The sequence below is a fragment of the Citrus clementina genome, unplaced genomic scaffold (assembly GCF_000493195.1).
Source record: "Citrus clementina cultivar Clemenules unplaced genomic scaffold, Citrus_clementina_v1.0 scaffold_2, whole genome shotgun sequence".
NCBI lineage: Eukaryota > Viridiplantae > Streptophyta > Magnoliopsida > Sapindales > Rutaceae > Citrus > Citrus x clementina.
This window is the reverse complement of record NW_006262688.1, coordinates 15,346,980-15,373,023: the sequence shown is the minus strand read 5'-3', so window position 1 is coordinate 15,373,023 and position 26,044 is coordinate 15,346,980. Positions and strand designations below refer to the sequence as shown.

Below are 26,044 nucleotides of genomic sequence, written 5' to 3'. Positions count from 1 at the left end.
AAGTAAGAGCAGAGTTTAGTGATATTAAAAAGGAGATTAAAAAGCAATTCAGATGAGCAAACAATTGAAGAAAAAGATGAAGAAATACTTGTCGTAATGAGGACAAGGTATGATACAGATCGTTGGGCGCATTCAAGTTATTAAAAATGACTTAGATGGTTGATTTTAGACAATTTTAGCCTAAATTAGGACCTACTTATAATCTTCGGCATGAAAAGAATGGATCACCCATAAAGAAGAAGCATGAAACACTAAACATATACTCAAAGTGAGTGTTGATTGTCCTAGAGACAAAATAAGCAATCTAAAGAAAAGACAATCACCAAGAAAGAAGAAAGAATCACCAAAGAAGTCTCAAGAGAAACCAAGAATTATTCTTAATTTTCCAAGAGAGAAACCAAGCAATCCAAAAAAGAAGAAATCATAAAAAAAAGACACCTCAAAAGAAGTCACTGCAAAAACCAAATATGAAAGATATTGCTAGTGAACCATTGCTAAAACAAAGAACAAGAAATTATCATGTTGTGCATATGAACCAGGTTCCTAGGCTTGTAATGTTTGGTAATCTTTGTGAAAAAAAAATTGCCTAAAATGGGTAGTTATCTACTTTATCAGTTGGATGAAGAGGTATATAAGCATCCAACTAAAGCATATATTAGTCTCGATAATTGTCAATCATTGATTTCCAAGGAATAGCTAGGTGTAAATCATATGCATCTATATATCGCGTAAGTCTACAAAATTATAGTAAATGTTGTTATCTTGACTTTTAAATAATTCTTGCTTCCCTTCTGTGATTTTTTTATGGTTTTATTTGTTGGCAACATTGTTACTGTTTTATTATATTAATTACATCAAGATGTTGCATGCACATATAGTGGCCAGACCATTTGGGTGCATACACACAAGACTTATATCATCAGCGCATGATTAGGATGCTTTTGTTAGAAGGGTAAAAAGGGCACAATTTATTGCTGAATGGTTGAACAAAGCAAACAAACTGGAAATAATTTTCATGCCATATAACCCTGGGTATAGTTCTCCTTACTTTCTATTGATGATAATTTAATAAAATTGAATTGTAATTTCAATTTCTTTTGTGTAATAGTTTCCATTCCATTGAGTGTTGATTGTAATTGATACAATGACAAAGCAAACATTTTATTTGGATTCTACGAACAGTAATTTAGATGATGATAGTGACCTTAGGAACAAAGTTATCAAGTATGTTGATATTGTATTTCTAATATCATTTTATATACCATGTTTATTTACTAATTGCATGTATTGTAATACAATGGGATTTCAATGCATGTTGCGACAACAAGTTAAAAAAGGGGGTGAAATCGTAGATCACAAAAGTTTTGGTAAACAATCACGACTTGTTAATACTTAATCACTTAAAAGAATTCTTATGCATATATAGTAATGATTATTCTATTGATGATATACTCTCCAAATCAACTGGGATGTACTACATGTGGATACCATGTGCTGAGGTTTATCAAAAATATAATTGCAGACCCGAGTTTATTTCTCCATGATGTAAGTACACATTTTGTCAGATACATTTTAGGATTACTTCGCTTAGTGCTTTAATTATATATAGTTTACTTTAGTTTAACATGTGATTATCATTTGACAATTTAAAGGGAAATGTGATTACTCTAAAAGTGAGCTTGATGAAGTTCGTCTCGAGCAGGGATGGTAATGGTACCCATAAACCCACAAACTCGCCCAAACCAGTCTGTCAAAACCCATTCGTCGCAGGTAATTTTGTGGGTTGTGAGCAGGTTTGGAATTATAAATTGAAACCCACACTAGGTTGCAGATGGGTTTAGTATTAGTCAAATATCTGACAGGTATTCGCCAACCCACAACTTTTTTAATTATTTTTTAATTTAATTTTAATTGAAAAATATTTAAATCTAAAATATACTTATATACTTATTATAATTTTGATTGAATTTTCTTTAACTTAATACATGAATTATTTCATTGTTATAATTTTTTTTTGGGATTAGTATCTAAAAAGTATTATTCTTTACAAAATATTAATTTTAATCATTATTGTAGGAACTGTGTTGGATGGGTGCTAATAGTGGTGAATGAAATGAAGACCTCTTGGAGGTTATGTTGAATGATAATATGAAATGATAATTGTTATGTTTAATTTAATACATGGATTATTTCATTGTTATAATTTTTTTTCGGATTAGTATCTAAAAAGTATTATTCTTTAGAAAATTTTAATTTTAATCATTATTGTAGGAACTGTGTTGGATGGGTGCTAGTAGTGGTGAATGAAATGAAGACCTCTTGGAGGTTATATTGAATGATAATATGAAATGATAATTGTTATGTTTAGATACTAGTATGTGACTTGTTTTTATGGATTTGTCTATTTTATACTTAAAATTGAAAATTGTGTTGGATTGATATTGAAATTTTAATTTTACATTTATATTAGTTAAATTTAGAATTGAGTACATCATGTGAAATTTTAGGTTATTATTATAAATTTAAATAATGAATTTTGAGATTTTAAATGTGAAAAACCCACAAAAAATCTATTGGATACCATTGCGGTTTTGGTGATTGTCAAAACCCGCAATGGGTGGTTTTTTTTTTTTAAATTAAAACCCGCAACGGGGTTGCGGATGGGTTTGATGATTGAAAAATTTTGTGCGGATATAGGTTTGGTAATAATAAACCCGCTACAGATGGTGCCCATTGCCATCCCTAGTCTTGAATAAGCTTTCTTTGTGTCTGAACTAATAGTACGAGCAGTAGAGTTGATGATATCTAGTTTTATGAATTTCGAATTATTGCTGATATTATGGTAGTATTATGAATTTCTTATTGGTAGTGAATTTAATAGAGTCTCTATGGAATTTCAAATTCCTTTTTATTGGAAAATGACGTTGTTTTGTTGTAAAACTAAGATTTTGATCAAACTGGTAGTGATTTAGAAGATAGTGTTATGATATTATTGTAGACTGGTACTGATCCAAATGATAATATTGTGATGATGTTATTGTGATAATTGATCATAGACTATGTTTTGATAATATTGTAGTTATTTCATATGATGTTCTAATGATATTGTTGCGATAATTTAAATGTGTTAGATTTTATACATATTTTGACTTTTAAATTTCAATGGATTTATAAAATATTAAAATAATTTTTAATTTAAAAAAATAATATTAAAATTATTAAAGATTACTTTTATAATATTATTATTTTAAAAAAATCTCATTGTGACACCATATTAAAATCATAAACATACGATAAGTAATGACTTGCCATAACTTAAAATTGAATTCATCCACCAATATATTTTAAAAAATATAAATTTACCGCCAAAATATTATATTGCCCTAAATACTATCTTAAAATGATATCATTTGGATCGTGACACTTGTGTGATAGATATAAACTATCACAAGAATATGTGATAGATTAAATATTGTTATGGATTTATCATTGGGGTTACAATGACAAATAGAAATTCTATTATAAAGGAGGTCGGATGACAAATATTCTTTGTCATAGTAACTAATTTTTGTAGTAATGTCTGCTGGATTTCATGAAAATTAAATTTAGTTAAGAAAATACTTTGATTTCAATTATTTAAAATTTAATTAAATGGTTATCAAATCAATTAAACAAGGCTTTTTAAAAATAAAATAATAAAAAGACAAGTACTCTCTATCTAAACTCATGCATTTTTCTTTCGAAAAATATGTATTTTAAATTAACACAACTAGATATTAGTTTTTCATCTTATTCTTACTTTGTCAACTCAATATTAACCAATGAGTAAAAATGAGAATCTAAAATTTGTATTACTTCAATTATAAGTGACAAAGAGACCATTATTAACATGTCTCGTTGAAGATTAAATAATTCGTATTTATTGTATATACATCTAATTTAATATGTATATTGCATATTTATTTTTTTATTTTTGGTGATTTAAAAAATATTTATCAATTACTCAAAAATTAAATTATACTCATGAAACTAGGTATCAAACTAATGTGAAAGATTAAAATATTTTAATTCAAGAAAACAAAAATAATGTAATTATCAATATTGTAAGAATTCATACAGTATTAAAAAAAATCCTTCGTAATTTAATTGTAAAACAAACAAGTTAAAATTACGTGGATCTTTGAAACAAAATCAATGTAAATTAGTTCAGACTTAGAAACAAATGACTTTAAAAATCACTTTTTTAATTTTTTTTTTGTCTTTACAATGCGTCTAAAGTTAGAAATTTTAACAGTTATTATCGTTGCAAACATTTTTTAAATTATATTAAAATACTCCTCTTCCTTGATCAAATTATTTCTATCTCCCACGATTACTATACCTATCCAAGAATCCCTCCAAAAATATCAAAACCCGTCCATTAAAAGTGGAAAAAATATGGTAAAAGAAATAAAAGAAGGCGATTAAGTCACGTGCTCAAAACTGAGTTTCTATCTTCTTATTGACCCCACTTTTTTTTTTAATTTTTTGGTGACAAATATTAGCGAATGCTAACAACCAATCATTAACAAACCATCTTTAGACACAAAGAAAAACCTAACTTTCCTTCATTTCCTCTCTTGCTTTCCCTAACTTTCCTCCCACCCAAACACTATAAATTCCTTTCCATCTCCTCCCTTGTCAATCGCAGTATTTCTTCATATCTTAGAGAGAACTACTGCCCTTGTTTATTATTAATAATTAATCCCTTAAACTAATTTATCTCATCACCCTCATTAAAATTTTTTTCATCAAAGAAAATTAAAATGGCACGTCAACTTGTTGTATTTGCCCTAGTTTTTTTGGCTGTGGCTGCATCAATCTCAGCTCAGGCCCCGAAGAACGGTAAAGCCGCGGAAGCCCCCGAAGAAGCTAAAGCTCCGGCTGAGGCCAATCCACCCCAACAGGCTGAAGCTCCGGATCAAGCCCCCACAAAGGCTCCCCCTAAGGCAAAGGCTCCGGCCAGCCCTCCCCCTCAGGCCGAGGCCCCAGATTCCGATGCACCTGCCCCTTCTCCAAAGGTCTCATCAAAGGCTCCCGCTAAGGCTCCATCATCATCATCAAACAGTGACGACTCCGAGTCTACTCCTTCTCCTGCACCGAAGGCCGAAGACAGCTCCCCCCCAGTCCCTGAAACCACTGATGATGCCGCCACCCCTACCGCAGCTACACCCGGCCCAGCTCCAGCCCAAGGAGGTGCTGCTAGTCTAAAGGCCCCTGCGGTCGCTGCTCTGGCTGCCGTTGGTGGCTTCTTCATCTTCTAAACTTTAATGCATGCAAAAACGTATTAATTCATTATTTGGCCGCTGTATGTGTTTTTTTTTCTTTTTTAATTTTCAATTGAATGTTTTTTATGTCAAGTGTATTTTAATTAGTTGAAAATAATATGAAGAAGCCATTTAATTTAGAGTGATGATACAGTCACAAATTTTTGTACAAATTTATTTTGTACAAATTGATGTGACATTAATTCATTGGTTGAATGAAAATATAAAATAATATAAATAAATCATATGAGCCAAAAGATATTTAATTCAACCAATGAATTAACGTCACATCAATTTGTACAAAATAAATTTATACAAAAATTTGTGACAATATCATTACTCTTTAATTTATAACTACAGGCGTTCTTCATTTCTGGAAGTCCTTAAATCAAACATTGCTACCATAAGAGCAAATTAATAATTAATAATTAGCTCCAATGTTGAAATCTTAATTCCAGATTAAACGATTTCATCTATATATATTAATGAATATAATGGTCATAATTATTCTAATAATTGTTAATTGTTTTAATAAGTAATTTAATGTTCCCAAAATCTTAACTTTTTTCTTCTTGATAATTCTCTTCTCTCTCTCTCTTTTTTTTTTTTTTTTTGTTCCCTTATTTATCAATGAAACCAATGCAAGATAGATTTCTCAGTCAGAAAAAAAAATTAGGTAAAAATGATTAATTAAGGAACAATTTTGAGATATTAAAATAAATTCTCTTGTTTTAATTACCACATTAAATTTATTGGGTTATTCTCTCTTGCTGTATTTCATTGCTTCCCATTTCTTGTTAATTATTCCAAGTATTATTGCTATGTCCATTATATTTACGGAGAGGGCAGTTCTGAAGTGGGAGAATTCTAGAATACATTAAAAATAATACAACTAATTAATACGTGTATAATATGTGTAGTTAAATTTTTTATAACTATCTTTTGCTGTTTTTTCAAAATAAAGTACACATATTATAATATCATTTACTTGTTATATGACTTAGATAATATTTAAAAAGTATTCTAGAATTATTCACAAGAGTACATCATACCTATTAGATCCTCTAAAATTTAAAAAAAAAATGGATAAAAGAAGAATTGTATTTTCAATAATTAAACCAGTATGAGACGTTGCTTAAATACAAGCTAACATAACCGATAAATAATTGATAGACTGTTACTTAATCTCATCTAGTTATCTGATAAGAGTCAGCAGCATAACTTAATTTTAAAAATTCAAAATTTTAAGCTAATCTTAATGAGCAACTGTGGTTGAAATCTTGATAAATCATTTTTTTTCACTCTTTATTTTAACTTTGCCCGATTTTCTTTTCTCATATTTAATGATATATCGAAACTTTTAGAATATGTGGCTAGAATCTGTCTATTCACTTATATTTAATTTTGCCACGGTTTCGTTTAGACAAGAAAAGAAGTTGGTTGTCTTTGACAAGCTATTTTTTGACCACTGAATTCGGGTCTCAATTTAGGTGGTGCCGCTCATTAGGATCTTAACATATAATCTTGAAGCTTCTCAATAAAGGGCCAATTTGGAATTGAAACGACCCGCCCCGCAACTCCCCAGGGCGAGTCTATCTAAACTCGTAAAATCGAAACTATTCTATAAAAATTTAGGCAGAGTCTCCCTTATAAATAAAACATATCCAATCCTGCAAATTATAAAGCAACACTCCCAAATAATTTAATATCCAACCATCCTCCATAACCAACTTCTCAAATCAATATATCAAACATCATCCAAATCATCCTCATATCAAAATACATCGATTATCCTTAATAACATAAAATAATAAATAAACACAGCTCGCAAAAATCTCAAATATAATAATAATTAAATCCACGACTCCTAGCACCATCACGTGGCCACAATATCACACTAACGTTCGCTACTGGGTTGACTGATGTACCTGTAAATCTCTTGTGGGGGGGGGAAATAAAATAAAAGAGGGGTGAGTATAAAACTCAGTGAGCTCAGTGAGTGGATAGTAGTTGCTGACAATTTAATAAATTTATTTAAAATCATTTAATCTTTCTCAAATCACTTCCTCAAATCAATTTCATAAATCAATTTCTCAAAATATCATAAGAACTTGCTCAAACTCATTTAATGCAAATCAGTTCATTGAAACACTATAATACATATATTTGCATAAAATCGATGGAATCATATAATACTCATCATATCAAATATTGAATACTAAAAACTGTCATCAAACAAGTACCCAGGGAATAATCTGATCATATCCGGATCTCGACGGACGGGCAATGACGTACTATCTGGGTAACGTCACGCCCCGGAGCTACAACGGATAGATGGGGACGATCTCATCTCATATCTCATATATCTGTACTGTGCATGCATAAGCCCCCAAAAGGCAAAAGCGCCCGAACACACGGCCCAAAGCCTCTATGTGTGTCCCGACGGGCCCCAAAGGCCTCTATCTCATCTTATCTGTATCTCTTGTCTGTATCTCTTTTCTCATCTCATATTATCTGTTTCTCTGTATCTGGAGGGAAGGGTACTGTCTAATGATTTCAAAAATAATATATACATAAACATAGAATCTCATATGAAATCTCATTTTCTTTCTATTCAACATATCTCAAAATCTGCTCAATTCTAATATCATGCCTTTACTAAAAAACGCTAATAAAATCATTAATCAAACTCATTCTCAATAACAATAAAGACCGACACATAGATAAAAATTAATTTACCGGAAAATCATTTAATCGAAGCATTAAATACTTATCATAAAATCAGCATATACTATGAAAATAGGTTTTGTATATTCCACTCACAGTGATGATGTCTAGACTCGGTATCAACAACGTCCGCGGGTTGATTCTCGTTCGCGGATGCGGATCCTCCTAATCACGGAAACACTATAATTATTCTCTGTAAATAGAAATACAACCAATTTAATATAATAAATCTCGAATCCTATTAACGATAAACTATTCCCACATGAGTAAAATTACCAAAATACCCCCAACATCAATATTTTACCAACTTATCCTCAAACTTCATTATTTTACCAAATTATCCTCATATTCGTCAATTACCAGATTGTCCTCAATTCAGATTACATAAATTAATCGCATTGTCCGAAATTATGAAATTACCCTCAGGGCATAAAATTACCGAAATGTCCTTAACGTCTTAAATTACCGAATTACCCTCGAAAGCATAAATTACTTCACTGCTCTCACTCAAAATTACCAAAATGTCCACTGATTACATAAAATTACAAATTCACCCCAAAGTTTCATGAATTTACCGAATTGCCCCTGCCGGTCAACGGTGACCGGACTTCAGTCAACGATGACGGGGAGCTTAGGTCTGCTAGTTCCGACCTCGGTGAGTGCAATGGTGGTGGCCGTGAGTCGCCACGCGCGCTACCGGCGGCGGATCGAAGCTCCAAAGATCCGCAAGTTTCCGGTGATCGTTCGGCGGTTTTCTGGCCTCCCTGGTGATCGTGGTTGGTCGGAAATTGTTGCTGAAGATGTGAAGAACCAGTTCCAAGTGGTGGCGCGTCACAAACCCGGCGGAATCAACGGCGACGGAAAAGGATCTTGGCCGCGACTTTCGAGCTCCAATCGCCGACGTTCTGGCCAGTTTCCGGCGACGAGGACCACGGGGATACGACGGTCAGCTTCCAAGCTTCAGATCGGTACCAAGCACGGCCGGTAAGGTGGCCGGAAACGGGAGAACTCGTCGGGTCAATATCGCGGAATTGGGTCGGGTTTTCGGGTTAACAAGTCCAGCTCTCTCTCTCTCTCTCTCTCTCCCTCTCTCTCGGGTATTCTCTCTCAAAAAAATACAAACCTGTTTCCCCCCTTTTCCAGTTATACAATTCTGCCCTTTTTTTTTTTTTTTAAGCTTAATACAAATTAAGCTCAATTCGGACCCGTGATGAAAATAAAATCCGGCCATCGGCGCGTGTAATCGCGCTCAATTATTCTCGATAAAATGTCGTGACGAAATTAAAAAAAATTGATAGCGAAGAGGAAAATGAAATCACTCACTTAATTAAGAAAATCGGAGTGCATATGTTACAATCCTCCCCTCTTATAAAAATTTCGTCCTCGAAATTTACACATCTGTTGAGAATAAGTGAGGGTATTGAGCTCGCATTAAGTCTTCACGTTCCCAAGTAGCCTCTTCTCTTGTGTGATTCCTCCACAACACTTTTACTAGCGGAATGGTTCTTGAACGCAAAACTTGGTGCTTCTGTTCTAGAATTTCCACGGGCTCTTCTTCATAACTCAAGTCTTCTTTCAACTCAATTGGTTGTCTCGACAACACATGACTAGGATCATACACATACTTCCAGAGCATCGAAACATGAAAGACATCGTGGATTCTGGATAACTCAGGTGGTAGAGCTAATCGATATGCCAACGGACCAATACGCTCCACAATCTCATATGGTCCAATGTAACGTGGACTCAACTTCCCGCGCTTACCAAATCGAAGTACCCCTTTCCAAGGAGATATCCGTATGAAAACCTTATCACCTACTTCAAACTCAAGTTCCCGCCTACGCTTATCTGCATAGCTCTTTTGTCTGCTCTGGGCTGCCTTTAATCTTTCCCGAATAAGCTGTATCTTCTCACTAGTATTTTGAACCAATTCGGGACCAAAAAGTTTCCGCTCTCCAACCTCATCCCAACATACGGGAGTTCTGCATTTCCTGCCATACAAGGCCTCATAAGGTGCCATCTCGATACTAGCTTGATAACTATTATTATAAGCAAACTCCATCAAGGGTAAATAAATGTCCCAACTACCCCTAAACTCCAAAATACAAGCTCGTAACATATCCTCCAGGGTTTGAATAGTACGCTCTGACTGACCATCAGTCTGTGGGTGAAAAACTGTACTGAAGTTCAACTTGGTGCCTAAAGCCTTTTGCAAACTTGTCCAGAACTTAGAAGTAAATCGGGAATCTCTATCTGAAACAATAGACACAGGTGCTCCGTGAAGTCGAACTATCTCAGCCACAAAAATATTCCCCAACTTGTCCATCGAATAAGTGGTCTTGAACGGTAAAAAGTGAGTAGATTTGGTAAGTCGATCAACAACTACCCATACACTATCATGACCACTCTGAGTACGTGGAAGTCCTGTTACAAAATCCATGGTGATGTGCTCCCATTTCCACTCAGGGATAGGAAGCGGTTGAGAAAACCCTGCAGGTCTCTGATGTTCAGCTTTAATCTGCTGACAAACTAAACACCGAGATACAAATTCAGCTATCTCTCTCTTCATACCTTGCCACCAGTAATGATCTCTCAAGGTACGGTACATCTTCGTACTACCAGGATGCATAGCATAAGCTGAACAATGAGCTTCTTCCATGATCTCCTTTTTCAACTCCTTAATGTCGGGTACGCAAAGTCGATTATCCATAACTAAAACTCCATCATCTCTCACTGCAAAATTAGTTCGTAAGCCTTTTTGCACATCCTCTTTCAACTTCAGTAACTGCAAATCCTGATCTTGCATCTGATGAACTTTGTCAATCAAAGTCGGCCTCACTCGAAAATTAGCTATTAAAGCTCTGCAATTATCAACTTCCAATTCAACTCCCAAAGATCTCAACTCAATCAATAACGGCATGTATGTCCCTCGCAAGTGAGCTATAGAGCTAAAAGACTTCCTGCTTAGCGCATCAGCTACCACATTCGCTTTGCCCGGATGAAAATAAATGGTACAATCATAGTCTTTAATCAGCTCAATCCATCTCCTCTGTCTCAAATTCAACTCCTTCTGAGTAAACAAATACTTCAAGCTCTTGTGATCAGTAAAAATCTGACATGTTGCTCCATACAAGTAATGCCTCCATATCTTGAGTGCAAACACCACTGCTGCTAGCTCTAAATCATGAGTTGGGTAATTTTGTTCATGCTTCTTAAGTTGTCTTGAAGCATAAGCCACTACTTTCCCATACTGCATTAGCACACAACCCAATCCTTGCCTGGATGCATCACTGTATACTACAAACCCTTCATTACCCGATGGAAGTGTAAGAACTGGTGCTGAAGTAAGGCATGCCTTGAGTTCTTGAAAACCCTTTTCACAATCATCATTCCACTGGAACTTAGCATTCTTTCTGGTTAACCTTGTCAGAGGAATAGCAATCTTGGAGAATCCTTCCACAAATCTCCGATAATAGCCAGCTAATCCAAGAAAACTTCGAACTTCAGTCACATTTGTAGGTCGTTCCCAATTTACAACTGCTTCGATCTTTTGAGGATCAACATAAATTCCTTCAGCTGATATCACATGGCCTAGAAATACTACTTTATCTAACCAGAACTCACACTTGCTGAACTTAGTGTACAATTGCTTTTGTCTTAAAGTCTGCAAAACAGTCCGCAAGTGCTCCTCATGTTCCTCCTGACTTCGAGAATACACCAAAATATCGTCGATAAACACAATCACAAATCGATCCAGATAATGGCGAAATACCCTATTCATAAGGTCCATGAAAGCCGCTGGGGCATTAGTCAACCCAAATGGCATCACTAAAAACTCATAATGTCCATAACGAGTTCTGAATGCTGTTTTAGGAACATCGGCCTCTTTAATTCTAAGCTGATGATATCCCGAGCGCAAATCGATCTTAGAAAACACCTTTGCTCCCTGAAGTTGATCAAACAAGTCATCGATGCGTGGAAGTGGATATTTATTACGCACTGTAACTTTATTCAACTGCCTATAGTCAATGCAGAGTCTAAGAGTACCATCCTTTTTCTTAACAAACAACACCGGAGCTCCCCACGGAGATACACTAGGTCTAATAAACTCTTTATCCACCAATTCTTGCAGTTGAATCTTAAGTTCCTTTAGTTCAGCTGGAGCCATCCTATACGGTGCTATAGATATAGGAGCCGTCCCAAGGACTAAATCAATAGAAAACTCAATCTCTCTATGAGGTGGCATCCCCGGAAGTTCATCTGGAAATACATCTGAAAACTCTTGGACTACTGGAATATCCTCCAATCTCAACTCCCGAACTCCAGTGGCTATTACGTATGCCAGATAAGCTGAGCAACCTTTCCTTAGTAAGCGTCTTGCATCAATGACTGATATGACACATGAGGGTAAAATTCTACGCTCACCACAAAATTTCACCTCAGTTTCTCCTGGTTTATTGAACACAACTTCCTTTTTAAAACAATCCACTGTAGCATGGTGAGACACAAGCCAATCCATGCCCAAAATGGCATCAAAATCTTGAATGTCTAGAATAATCAAATTCGCCTTAAATTCATGCTCGCCCAATCGAATCATGCTATCTCGATACACCTTTTCAGCAAGTAATGACCCTCCGGTAGGTGTACTAACAACTAAACCATAATCCAGCAATTCAGGCTCTCTCTCTAGATGCATACTAAATGTGTGAGAAACAAAAGAATGCGTGGATCCAGGATCAATAAGAATATGAGCATCATGACCAAAGATAGATAATGTACCCATAATAACTTCTGGTGTAGCATGAGCCTCCTGCTGTGTCGAGGCAAAAACTCGAGCCTGAGTACGAGGTCGACCAGGTTGACCTCTCTGACTTGGAAAAGTGGTCTGACTCCTCGATATAGAACCCCCTGTCTGCATACCCCTCTGACCCTGAACTGGTCCAACATGAGATTGATACTGTGGGGCTGCCCCTCGAGCAGAACTGTCACCCTGAGATAAAGTAGGGCAGAATCTCTTAATATGTCCAGGTTGTCCACATAAATAACACACATTGTCTCCGATACGGCATTGGCCCTGATGGTTCCTACCACACGTAGGGCAAGGAGTCTGTTGTATACTCCTACGGGGTCCTCCGCTATTCCTGTCATACTGCCCCTGAGTCCTAACATTACTCCCCATTGAAGGCTGCGCCGAACTGTAACTGGCGGATTGTCTCTGATCTCCCCTGCTACTCATACTCTGATTCCTTTGCACACCAGCAGAGTAATTTGTATACGCGCCTCTCTTCGGCGGCCTGCTGCTCGAGCCACCCTCTGTCCAACTCTGGCTACGTTTCTGCTTCAGAGTCTGAACTCTACGTCCCTCAGAGATACTGTGCTCTACTCTCTTAGCTGCCTCAACTACCTCAATGAACTCAGTGTACCATGATGCCGTCACAGTCGTACGAATCTCAAATCGGAGACCCTCTTCAAAACGCTTACATCTCTCCCTCTCATCACCAACTGCTGAAATGGCAAATCTAGAAAGATCCAAAAATTTCTTCTCATACTCTTCCACTGACATAGCTCCTTGAACCAATCGAAGGAATTCACTCCGCTTAATATCCTGATACACAACCGGAAAATAATGATCGTAGAATTCCTTACGAAATATAGCCCATGTAAGCGCAGCATGCCCTTGGTATCTTCGCTCTACTGTTTGCCACCAATGATAAGCCCTATCCTTGAGCAGAAAAGTGGCAAATGAAAGTCTATCCTCCTCTGAGCATCTCATCACATCAAAAATATGTTCTAACTTGATAAGCCACGACTCTGCCTCAGGTGGATCACCAGAACCATTAAAACTCTTTGCCCCTAAACTTCGAACACGCTCGACAGTGTTCACTTGACCGACATGCGGCTGAGCCTGATTCTGAACCACTGTAGTCACAATCTAAGCTAATCTATCAATGGACTGCTCAATGTTCGGAGCATTTCCTGGTGCCTGTTGCACAACCTCGTGCGTCGAAGACTCAACTATTCCCTCGTCAACGGGATCATTTTCCCCCGCAGGTACATCTCCTGAAGTCAACCCAGCTACTAATCTAGTACGGCCACGACCACGGCCACGTCGACTGCTACGACGAATCATAATGGTGCCTACAAAACATTAAATCCGACTTTAATAATCAAAACTTATTCTATTTACGACCGTAAAGTCTACAGAATCTAAAACCATGCTCTGATACCAACTGAAACGACCCGCCCCGCAACTCCCCAGGGCGAGTCTATCTAAACTCGTAAAATCGAAACTATTCTATAAAAATTTCGGCAGAGTCTCCCTTATAAATAAAACATATCCAATCCTGCAAATTATAAAGCAACACTCCCAAATAATTTAATATCCAACCATCCTCCATAACCAATTCTCAAATCAATATATCAAACATCATCCAAATCATCCTCATATCAAAATACATCGATTATCCTTAATAACATAAAATAATAAATAAACACAGCTTGCAAAAAATCTCAAATATAATAATAATTAAATCCACGACTCCTAGCACCATCACGTGGCCACAATATCACACTAACGTTCGCTACTGGGTTGACTGATGTACCTGTAAATCTCCTGTGGGGGGGGGAAATAGAATAAAAGAGGGGTGAGTATAAAACTCAGTGAGCTCAGTGAGTGGATAGTAGTTGCTGACAATTTAATAAATTTATTTAAAATCATTTAATCTTTCTCAAATCACTTCCTCAAATCAATTTCATAAATCAATTTCTCAAAATATCATAAGAACTTGCTCAAACTCATTTAATGCAAATCAGTTCATTGAAACACTATAATACATATATTTGCATAAAATCGATGGAATCATATAATACTCATCATATCAAATACTGAATACTAAAAACTGTCATCAAACAAGTACCCAGGGAATAATCTGATCATATCCGGACCTCGACGGACGGGCAATGACGTACTATCTGGGTAACGTCACGCCTCGGAGCCACAACGGATAGATGGGGACGATCTCATCTCATATCTCATATATCTGTACTGTGCATGCATAAGCCCCCAAAAGGCAAAAGCGCCCGAACACACGGCCCAAAGCCTCTATGTGTGTCCCGACGGGCCCCAAAGGCCTCTATCTCATCTTATCTGTATCTCTTTTCTGATCTCATATTATCTGTTTCTCTGTATCTGGAGGGAAGGGTACTGTCTAATGATTTCAAATGATTTCAAAAATAATATATACATAAACATAGAATCTCATATGAAATCTCATTTTCTTTCTATTCAACATATCTCAAAATCTGCTCAATTCTAATATCATGCCTTTACTAAAAAACGCTAATAAAATCATTAATCAAACTCATTCTCAATAACAATAAAGACCGACACATAGATAAAAATTAATTTACCGGAAAATCATTTAATCGAAGCATTAAATACTTATCATAAAATCAGCATATACTATGAAAATAGGTTTTGTATATTCCACTCACAGTGATGATGTCTAGACTCGGTATCAACAACGTCCGCGGGTTGATTCTCGTTCGCGGATGCGGATCCTCCTAATCACGGAAACACTATAATTATTCTCTGTAAATAGAAATACAACCAATTTAATATAATAAATCTCGAATCCTATTAACGATAAACTATTCCCACATGAGTAAAATTACCAAAATACCCCCAACACCAATATTTTACCAACTTATCCTCAAACTTCATTATTTTACCAAATTATCCTCATATTCGTCAATTACCAGATTGTCCTCAATTCAGATTACATAAATTAATCGCATTGTCCGAAATTACGAAATTACCCTCAGGGCATAAAATTACCGAAATGTCCTTAACGTCTTAAATTACCGAATTACCCTCGAAAGCATAAATTACTTCACTGCTCTCACTCAAAATTACCAAAATGTCCACTGATTACATAAAATTACAAATTCACCCCAAAGTTTCATGAATTTACCGAATTGCCCCTGCCGGTCAACGGTGACCGGACTTCAGTCAACGATGACGGGGAGCTTAGGTCTGCTAGTTCCGACCTCGGTGAGTGCAATGGTGGTGGCCGTGAGTCGCCACGCGCGCTACCGGCGGCGGATCGAAGCTCCAAAGATCCGCAAGTTTCCGGTGATCGTTCGGCGGTTTTCCGGCCTCCCTGGTGATCGTGGTTGGTCGAAAATTGTTGCTGAAGATGTGAAGAACCAGTTCCAAGTGGTGGCGCGTCACAAACCCGGCGGAATCAACGGCGACGGAAAAGGATGTTGGCCGCGACTTTCGAGCTCCAATCGCCGACGTTCTGGCCAGTTTCCGGCGACGAGGACCACGGGGATACGACGGTCAGCTTCCAAGCTTCAGATCGGTACCAAGCACGGCCGGTAAGGTGGCCGGAAACGGGAGAACTCGTCGGGTCAATATCGCAGAATCGGGTCGGGTTTTCGGGTTAACAAGTCCAGCTCTCTCTCTCTCTCTCTCTCTCTCTCCCTCTCTCTCGGGTATTCTCTCTCAAAAAAATACAAACCCGTTTCCCCCCTTTTCCAGTTATACAATTCTGCCCTTTTTTTTTTTTTTAAGCTTAATACAAATTAAGCTCAATTCGGACCCGTGATGAAAATAAAATCCGGCCATCGGCGCGTGTAATTGCGCTCAATTATTCTCGATAAAATGTCGTGATGAAATTAAAAAAAGTTAATAGCGAAGAGGAAAATTAAATCACTCACTTAATTAAGAAAATCGGAGTGCATATGTTACAGGAATGCCGTAAGTTTTAAAATAATAGTTGTGCTGGAGAATAAGCTAAACATTTAATAAAATTTAATTTTTGAAAGTGTTGTCAATTTTAAAAGTATTCATATGTATTTAGTCAATTTTATTGTTGAAATGCTATAAAAATATAAATGACTAAAATAAGCATAATGCTAAATAAAATTTATTTACACATTTATAAACATGTATATATAAATTTTTTTATTTTGAATATATAATGATTGACAACTAAAATAATTTTTTATTTGTTATCTCAGTATAATTGGTAAAAGCAATAATCTTCTTTAAATTTAATACTTTTATTTCCTATTTAAATAAACATAATTTTTTATTTTTATAATCTATGTGAGAATATATCTGAAATTGAATTAGATTTAAATATGTTTCTTGAAATCAGACGTTAAAATACTACTCATTTCATATCTTACAAAATTTGTTGTAATCACTTTTGATCTTCTCAAAAATTATCCGCCCTAAGTCAATAATTAGTCAACATTAATGCCATTGTTATTTCATGTAAATATGGTAAGTATCATGGCCATAATGGGGCTATTTGAACCTACTAGATTACTAATCAAACCCACCTTTTAATAAATAAATTGTTACTAAAATATCCATAACATAAATTACAATTATAGACATGTGATTAATTATATATATATATATATATAGGATTGAGTTCTGGTCGAAATCAATTATTAAGAAAATTGATACAATTATTATGATCGGGACGGCTTTATCAAATTTTAGTAGTCAAATTTTAGATATTTGAAGTACGTGACTCGTTTACCGACAGTGCAGACCAGACTAATGCCTATTCAGGATCGCCTCTGTAATTTACGTGGTTGGATTCCCGTCGATATACTCAAATATTTTTACCAGCTTTAAGTATTAAAGTTCTTTAAGCAAGCCTAGCAACAACATACATCTAAAGGCTCAAAGATATCACTAGATTTGGATCCCAGAAATAGCGATCTGATTGGAATGAGGGAGAAAAGAAGAATACAACTGAGGATTGAGATCTGGTCTCGTTGCCTCAAAGGAACGTAATAGTTGTAAGGCAAATCTGATACAGATCAGTCTGCAGAAAGTGCTTTAAAATAAATTGCGAAAATTTAAATGCGGAAAATTAAAATACATAAAATTAAACTTATAAGCTTTGAAAAGAAAGATTACAATTCTTACATGTGAATTTCTTTGTACTGATGTTTTTGAAAATATTATAGAAGAGATGGGAAATTAATCTGAAGACAAAGAACTAATCTGTAAACAGAGAAATTTCCTTGATACCTTCGGATTCCTGATTCCCAGAGAGAGAGAGAAGTTGGAAAAAAATTATGAGTCTAAATCTTTCTCCAGATTAAATACAAAATGAGTTTTAAACTGTAGACTGTAGCGGCGCTGTAGCATACAGTAATCTTTGGAACTCTCTACTGTAGACTGTAGCGGTGCTATAGCGAACAGTAATCTTTGTAACAAAATTATACAGGCTTTTAAAATACAAGTATAATACGGGTGAAGAGACATGTGCACTCTCACTTGTGTCCAGGGGACCACCCGAAGATACATACATATACTCAAAAAGAAAATACGATTGGAAATTACAATGGAAATGAATAATTACTCTTTTTTTTATATAAACGATAATTATTTACAATGCTTTATTAGAGAGAGAATATTCCAAAACAATCATCTTCATTCTCGTCTCCAAGGGAAATATATGGCTCTTCATCTTCATCATCGTCATCAGAGGAATCTGCTACTGAGGACTTTGATCTTGAGGTGAGGAGCTGCTCCATAACTTTGAAATATTCATCTTCAGTTTTGGCACTGTCCAAAAGAGATTGGGCTTTGGATTTTTAGGTAAGAAAGGTTTGTTGGGCTTTGGAACCTTTTATGGTTGGTGGTAGAAAGCCTTTGGAATAAAGCCAGTTTCTGATAAGGGTATCAGTTAATTTGGCATGTTCATCAAATTTTGACCACCATTTTATTTTGAAGGTTCTTTGAATAATAAGTTGGGTTTCTTAGGTATGATATCTGAAATTCCACATCCATACCCATGGTAGGAAGAAATTTGTACATAAACAAAGAAAATAAGGAAATCTTTTCTCTGATTCAGAAGGGACATAATGGGCTTTGAAGAGGTTTAGACAATGGGTTTCACTGAGAAAGAAATGTTTCAATTTTACAGACTCAGTGGCTTCTAAAATGCTTTGGTAATAAGACTGAGATTTTGTCAAATCCCATGGTTTGAAAAACCAGCCTTTGGGAAAAAACTTTGAAATAGCTTGAAAAGGATCAGTGTGGTAAAAACCATCTTCCATAGTTAAAATGTTTTGGAAATGGGTTTTATCATACCAATCGAAAGATTTCTTTGAAGGTGTTGGTTGGGAAAGAACAATTTGAGAAGATGAACTTTCACCAGAGAGAACAACAATTTGAGAAGAGGGTTTTGAAATTTCTTTAGAAATTTGTTTTTCTTTTTCAATTTCTTCTTTTGGAGAAATTTGGCTTTGAGAAAAACTTTGTAAACCGAGCATAAGCTCAGGGGATTTAGTAATGGATTTCATCCATTCATTTACCTGCTCATGCGAGGCAAGGGCTTTAGACTGGGCTTCTTGATCTTCTATCATGTCGATCCAAGACTTGATTGGCATGGCAGAAGAGAGTAGCTTTTCTTTAGGTGGAGATGTTTGGGAGTCTTTGGAAAGTGTCTGGGGCATAGGGTCTTTGAGGATCCCCTTCCCTTTGTCTTTTCTTTTGGGCGGCATTTATCTGTTTTGAAGAAATTCCCTGGTTAGAAAGTCAGGGATGGAATTTGTATCTCCTTTGATAAATTCAATATCAAAATAAAAAATACTTAAAATAGCTTGTCATCGTGCAAAAATTTGTTTAGATGCAATGTTTTGAACATCCTTTTCTAAAACATGTTTTGCAGCTTTGCAATCAATTCTAAGTAAAAACTTTTGATTTAATAGGTCACTTTGGAATTTAGAGATGCATAAAATAATAGAAAGAATTTCTTTTTTGATAGTAGAATAATTTTTCTGGCATTCATTCCAATGTGCAGAAACATATTGTACTATTTGCTCTTTATCATTGTCTTTTTGCTTTAATATTCCTCCATAACCTATGTCAGATGCATCAGTTTCAACTATTTTAGGTAATGTAGGATTAGCAAGAAATAAACATGGAATGCTTTTTACAGAGGTTTTGATGAGCTTGACAAGTTTGGTATGTTCATCAGTCCATGCAACAGGATTTTTCTTAAGTCTGTCATGTAAAGGTTTGGACATCTTATTGATATTGGGACAGAAATCAAGAATATAATTTAGGCTTCCTAGAAATCTCTATAATTGGGTTTTATCTAGGATTTTGTCTGGGAATTTATCTGCAAAGGCAAGAGAACGGTCAATAGGAGTAATGGTTCCTTTGGAAATATTGTGACCTAGGAACTTGATCTTTGTTTGGAACAAATAGACTTTAGAACTAGAAATTACTAGACCAGCTTTTCTAGTGGCAAGATAAAAGGTCTTTAAATGTTTAAAATGTTGATCTATCATTTGAGAAAAAATCAACACATCATCTATATAAACAATGCAAAATTCGGAAAAAGGGTTATAAATGTCATTCATGATTCTTTGAAATTCCGAGGGTGCATTTTTCAAATCAAACGGCATGACCGTCCATTCGTATTGTCCGAATGGAACAGTAAAAGCGGTTTTATAACAATCATTAGGGTGAATTTGTATTTGCCAAAAACCAGATTTCATGTCAAATTTTGAAAATATGAAAGCAGAATGCAGTTTTTGGAGCAAATCTTTTTTATTAGGTATAGGGTACCTAATCCATTTTAATGCTTTATTAAGGGGTTTGTAGTTTATGACCAGTCTTGGGGTGCCTCTTTCAATTTCAGAATTTTTATTAACATAAAAAGCGGCACAAGACCATGGGGATCTTGATTTTGTAATCAAACCTTTAGATTCTAAGTCTTTTATCTCATTTCTACAATGCTGTTCCAATTCAATGTTCATTTGAATAGGACGAGCTTTTGTGGGTATTTGTCTTTCATCGAAAGAATTTTCATAGGGTAGGTCAACCAAATGTTGTTTTCTTTTCCAAAAAGCAGATGGAAGATCAGCACAAATTTCATTTTCGATGAGAGTTTTAAAACCAGATATTTTTGCTTTTATGAATTCACTTTGTAGTTGGCTTTTGATCCTTTGTAAACTCAAATCCTTTTGTAAAAACATTAGGTCGCTTTGTTTTTATTTGAGAAGTGAATTGATTTGGTTTTGATAAACAGGACATGCTTTAACGATGTTTAAATTTCTTGTTTTGGGCTTTTCAATAAAAGGAAAAATAAATTTGTTGGATTTTGCTTTAAATGATATACCATCATAACTGACTGTATAGGGAGTTATGAGGTTTATAAAAGGGGTTCCTAAAATGACAGCATGGTGGATATCATTTGTAAGAATAAAAGAAGTTCTAAATTCAAAACCATCGTTATGAATTGAAGCTTCAACTTTAGAGTTAACTTTAAGCTTTGAATTGTTGGCTGCAGAAAGTCTTTCATTGGTTTTTTCATGAAATCTTTTTGGAACAATATCTTCTCTAATGCAATTTAAATAAGCACCAGTGTCAAAAAGGGCAATGGCGTCAATTGCAAAATCTTTGGAAAATATTAAAGTAATTTTAATCAAATACTTTCTGGTGGTGATTTGTTTTAAAACAAACAAAAAGTCATTTGGTACAGACTTAATGTTTTCAAGATTTTGTTCGTTATTACCATCTGATTCAACTTCCTTATCTGAATTATCTTCTAACTGTTTTTGTAGTAGGAGTTGAATAGTTTCAGAATCACTCTTTTGTTTCTCTTTTAATTCTTTAATCTCAAGTTTGATTTCTTTGATTTCTTTCTGAAGGTCTTGGATATTGGGGGTTGTTTTCTTTGTTTTCTTTTTATCCAAAATTTGAGTGAGATCATAAGAATTCTTTTTAATAATTGGAACTTTAGTAGTTTCAGTTTTAGTAGAGTCCATGGTTTTTAAAAGTTTATCAAGGTATTCCTTTTGAAGGTTCGGATAAGAAATATGTTTAACAAGTTCAAGAAAGATCTCTTGGTCTTTAGTCAAAACATTGATTTTCTTTAAAAAAATTCTGATTCAGAATCACTACTGCTAGATGCAGAGGTATCTGAGTCAATTAACTCATCGACCTGAAGAGGGTCACTATCTCCAGACATGGAAGACTCAGAGTCAGGGGACTCTATAAGAAGAGAGGCAACTTTGGAGAGGGTTTCTTCATCAAGGCCAAGCTCATGAAGCTTCTTGTTCATCCTGCAATATTTTGCAGTATGGCCTTTTATTCCACATTTATGACATGTGGCTTCTTTGTAGTTAAAAGGGGTCTTTGGTTTGGTTTTAAAGTCTTTCTTTTTAGAGAAACTGGGTTTCTTATAAGGCCTCGAAGGTTTCTTATAAGAAAGTTCTCTAAAATCTTGAAAGGGTTTCCTATGGCTTTTAGATCTGTAATGTTTCTTGTAAGGTTTTGAAGAACACTTACCATTACAATCTTTTGAGGTAGAAGTTTTAAAGGGGTCATAGTTGAATTATTTACAAAAACTGCCTAATTCTTGCTTAGATCTCTTAAGCTCCCATTTAAGTCATTTCTGCAATTTCAAATCTTGACAGATCTTTAAACCTTCTTTGTTGACAAAACTGACAAGTTCACCATAGGTGAGCTCATCATAAGGGATACGATTGTCATGTAAGGCTTTAATGGAATTTCTAACCTTTTCACCTAATAGAGTAGGTAAAACCGCTAGGAATTTCTCTTTCCAAGTTATATGATTTGCATCATCTCTAAGAAAGAGTCTGGTGAAGAATGTGGTTTTGTAATTTTGGAAATCACTAAGTTTCCTGTACCTCAAATTGTGTAGTAACTCAGCGTTCTTATCCCTAAGGTGCGAAGGGTCACCTATAAAATGGAGAGATATTGTCAGGATCAGGGTGGCAACGACATCCTGAATAGGATTATTGAACTCGTCAAGAATGGGGGCTCCATTCTCGTCTACTTGGATAGAATTTAAGACATCTAATTATTGCTGTTTAGTGATAAGATGATCCCACCAACCTTTAAGCTGACCGGTAAAACCCGCAATAAGAATCTCTGCAATAACTTTGTCAGAAGTTCCCGATTGCATTTTATAGGCATTGGCTGCTATGGTCATCTGTTGCAACAAACCTAAGATGTTGTATTCAGACATACCATCAATGTTCCACTCATAGACAGAGGATGCATTAAAACGTGATTGGTTTAATGCACTAGGCCTATTGTCTATGGCCAAATCAGGTGGAGACTTGACAGTAGGAAGGGCTAATTCCCAATGGATTTTTTTTGCTTTAAGAGAAGGCTCATCTTTAAAGGCTTCCAGATCAGAAGAGGCTATAGACATTTGGTCTTGTTCCAATACTCCAATCTTGCTAGATTGGGGAGTATCAGGGGCTATTTGGAGAACTTTGCTAGATGAGGAAGAAGCAGCTTCTATCCTATCTAGTTGTTCTCTAATGACTTTAGCAAAATCTGATTTTGACTATTGAACAAGCTTTTGACTAGTTTTCGAAACCTAGAAAGGTTTGAAAATAGGTTCTTTAAGCTTCTTGTCAGAATCTGATTTTGATGGAATAGGAGAAACGGCTATGGTTGACTTTTGGAAATGGTTCTCTATTCTGGTCAACTGCTTTCCTATAGTATTTAAGTTAGTATTACAGAAATTATTCTGCTGAATAATACTACTTAAATTTGCACCAGAATTATTTGGCTTAGGAATCTTATAAGGTGAGGCTCTAATTTAGACAGGAGGTTCGCCGTGTTCAACGGTTAAACTCCAGAGAGGTGGATGCTCAGAATCTATAGTTCTATCACTATCAGAAAGTTTCCATTCAGGAATTTTCTTCCTAATAATAATAGGATTTGACTCTTTGAAGAAATAATTTATGTTGTTTTCAGAAGAATATATCTCGAACCAATCAAAAAACAATATATGAACTTGATGAAGATTCACAAATTCATAATAGATTTGCTGGATTTCTTTTCTTTAGTTTAAAAAATGTTTGAAAAATCAAAGTCTTTTTTCTTTATTATTATCTGAATAAAAATCATTATGAAGAAATTTTTTATCTAATTCAAAATCTTTTTTAACGACATTAATAACATTTTCTGTGATAGCAGAAAACGTTGGAGAAGTTGGAGGAGAAGGTTCCTTCTCTTCTTGTCTTTATTCATGTTGACTACTAGTGTAAATTGGGTATGGAACACTAGTCGTGTAGTCAACCGAGCGAATAGAGGTACTAGGTATATCTGAAGTTGAAAACCTAGGTTGACTTTTTATAGTTTGAAAAGGAAGATTTATAACTGATGGGACTTTATTAAATTTTCTTTCTAAGGAAGGAATACTTAGGCACGCCTCTTTGTCAGAAAATCTATTTGAAATAGGTCTTCTAAAAGACAGTTTGACTCTACCATCAGAATATTGAGTCACATTTTGCAACTCTGTATTAGGCTCAAGTTGTTTCGGAATCGCTGGTGGAGCGGCTTCCTCAAGAATCCATTTCTCTGGAAGATTGACATCTTTCCATTGGATTGGTTTTGGAATAACGGTATTGGCTTTAGAAAGGTCAGTCTGTAAGAGAAGAGTCTCATCTCTTTTTGACTGGAATTTATGTTGCGTACTAAATGCAGAGATCATGGCTTTATATGAAATTTTGAAGATTAAAGCAACTGGGACAGATCCCTTAATCGTATTATAATTATGTGTTTTAATTTGTAAAATCATGCTTTTCAAAATGTTTTTATCTTTAAGAGAAATTGTTATGCTTGGATAACAATAAAAGGAAATCGGGCCTTTACAGAGACTGGATTCAATGCTACTTAGCAATGAATCATCAAAAGAAATGAATCGCCCATCTCTTAAGACAGCGAGGATGGAAATATCAAGGCCTTCTTTAGTCAAAGGTTTTATTCCAACTTGGATTAAACCAATGTGAATATAATTAAAATTCTTTTCTCTTAATTTTTTTAAAGACTTTTCTGAAAACAAATGAATTGTTTCAAATGGTTCTGAAAGAGTTATGTCACGTTCTTCGGTTTTTATAACATAATCATTCTTTAGAAAATCAAGCTTTTTTGTTTTGTAAATCTTTTCTTTAGAAATTTTTGGAAGTTCCCATCCTTCGATCCGAAAGCACATCCATCTCTAAACTATAGGATCGAAGGATGGATGTGCTTTCGGTCGAAATCAATTATTAAGAAAATTGATACAATTATTATGATCGGGACGGCTTTATCAAATTTTAGTAGTCAAATTTTAGATATTTGAAGTACGTGGCTCGTTTACCGACAGTGCAGACCAGACTAATGCCTATTCAGGATCGCCTTTGGAATTTACGTCGTCGGATTCCCGTCGATATACTCAAATATTTTTACCAGCTTTAAGTATTAAAGTTCTTTAAGCAAGCCTAGCAACAACATACATCTAAAGGCTCAAAGATATCACTAGATCTGGATCCCAGAAATAGCGATCTGATTGGAATGAGGGAGAAAAGAAGAATACAACTGAGGATCTCTAAACTAATTCACTTTATGGTTTCAGAGCCATGGGAAGGATAGTGTTATATAGTTTAGAGATCTCGTGTTTAAAGACTTGTGTTTTATTTTGAAATTTTGTTTGTGTGGTGAATTTCTTACTGGTAGTAAGTCCCGTTTTAGGATAAGGTTTCCGCTTAGGGCAGTAAAACCATACCTGTAGCCATACTGACAGGACCAGAAATAGATCATAGGTTTTTACCCATGGATCCTTTACTCTGTAGAACATCATCCTTTTCTAGCTCTTCTTCCTGGAAGACTAGTGATTCAAAGCATGTTGTGAGTTCAGAAGAATTCATTATTGAGAACTTTGATAAAGCAATTGATTGTTGGGAACTTCCAAAAATTTCTAAAGAAAAGATTTACAAAACAAAAAAGCTTGATTTTCTAAAGAATGATTATGTTATAAAAACCGAAGAACGTGACATAACTCTTTCAGAACTATTTGAAACAATTCATTTGTTTTCAGAAAAGTCTTTAAAGAAATTAAGAGAAAAGAATTTTAATTATATTCACATTGGTTTAATCCAAGTTGGAATAAAACCTTTGACTAAAGAAGGCCTTGATACTTCCATCCTCGTTGTCTTAAGAG

At 35.1% G+C, this 26,044-nt stretch overlaps 2 protein-coding genes and 2 long non-coding RNA genes across 4 annotated transcripts; 1 reads left to right on the top strand and 3 right to left on the bottom strand.

The window, feature by feature from the left end:
• Window positions 1-4,599: 4,599 nt before the first annotated feature.
• LOC112101162 (skin secretory protein xP2-like) lies at window positions 4,600-5,361 on the top strand. The gene has a single exon (XM_024191668.1). It carries the CDS (start codon window positions 4,806-4,808, stop codon window positions 5,301-5,303), a length of 498 nt encoding a protein of 165 aa, XP_024047436.1. The 5' UTR covers window positions 4,600-4,805; the 3' UTR covers window positions 5,304-5,361.
• A 1,625-nt stretch (window positions 5,362-6,986) lies between these two features.
• On the bottom strand, window positions 6,987-9,140 carry LOC112101109. Its single transcript, XR_002907174.1, has 3 exons — window positions 8,609-9,140; window positions 8,130-8,198; window positions 6,987-7,244 (listed from the first exon to the last, which is right to left on the bottom strand). It is a non-coding gene; the product is annotated as an uncharacterized LOC112101109 (long non-coding RNA).
• Window positions 9,141-12,787: 3,647 nt separating this feature from the next.
• On the bottom strand, window positions 12,788-14,163 carry LOC112100915. Its single transcript, XM_024190787.1, has 3 exons — window positions 14,029-14,163; window positions 12,954-13,944; window positions 12,788-12,870 (listed from the first exon to the last, which is right to left on the bottom strand). Exons 1-3 carry the CDS (start codon window positions 14,161-14,163, stop codon window positions 12,788-12,790), a joined length of 1,209 nt encoding a protein of 402 aa, XP_024046555.1.
• A 379-nt stretch (window positions 14,164-14,542) lies between these two features.
• Window positions 14,543-16,216, bottom strand: LOC112101122. Its single transcript, XR_002907207.1, has 3 exons — window positions 16,007-16,216; window positions 15,528-15,596; window positions 14,543-14,646 (listed from the first exon to the last, which is right to left on the bottom strand). It is a non-coding gene; the product is annotated as an uncharacterized LOC112101122 (long non-coding RNA).
• Between the last annotated feature and the right edge of the window lie 9,828 nt (window positions 16,217-26,044).

Excerpts from the sequence above, each read along its gene's own strand:
- LOC112101162 (XM_024191668.1), top strand. The coding sequence starts at position 4,806 with ATGGCACGTCAACTTGTTGTATTTGCCCTAGTTTTTTTGGCTGTGGCT.
- LOC112100915 (XM_024190787.1), bottom strand. The coding sequence starts at position 14,163 with ATGATTCGTCGTAGCAGTCGACGTGGCCGTGGTCGTGGCCGTACTAGA. Across the intron at positions 13,945-14,028 it reads TTGAGTCTTCGACGCACGAG|AATCAGGCTCAGCCGCATGT; the intron begins GTTGTGCAACAG and ends ACAGTGGTTCAG. Across the intron at positions 12,871-12,953 it reads ACCAGTTCAGGGTCAGAGGG|GCTCGAGTTTTTGCCTCGAC; the intron begins GTATGCAGACAG and ends CCTCGTACTCAG.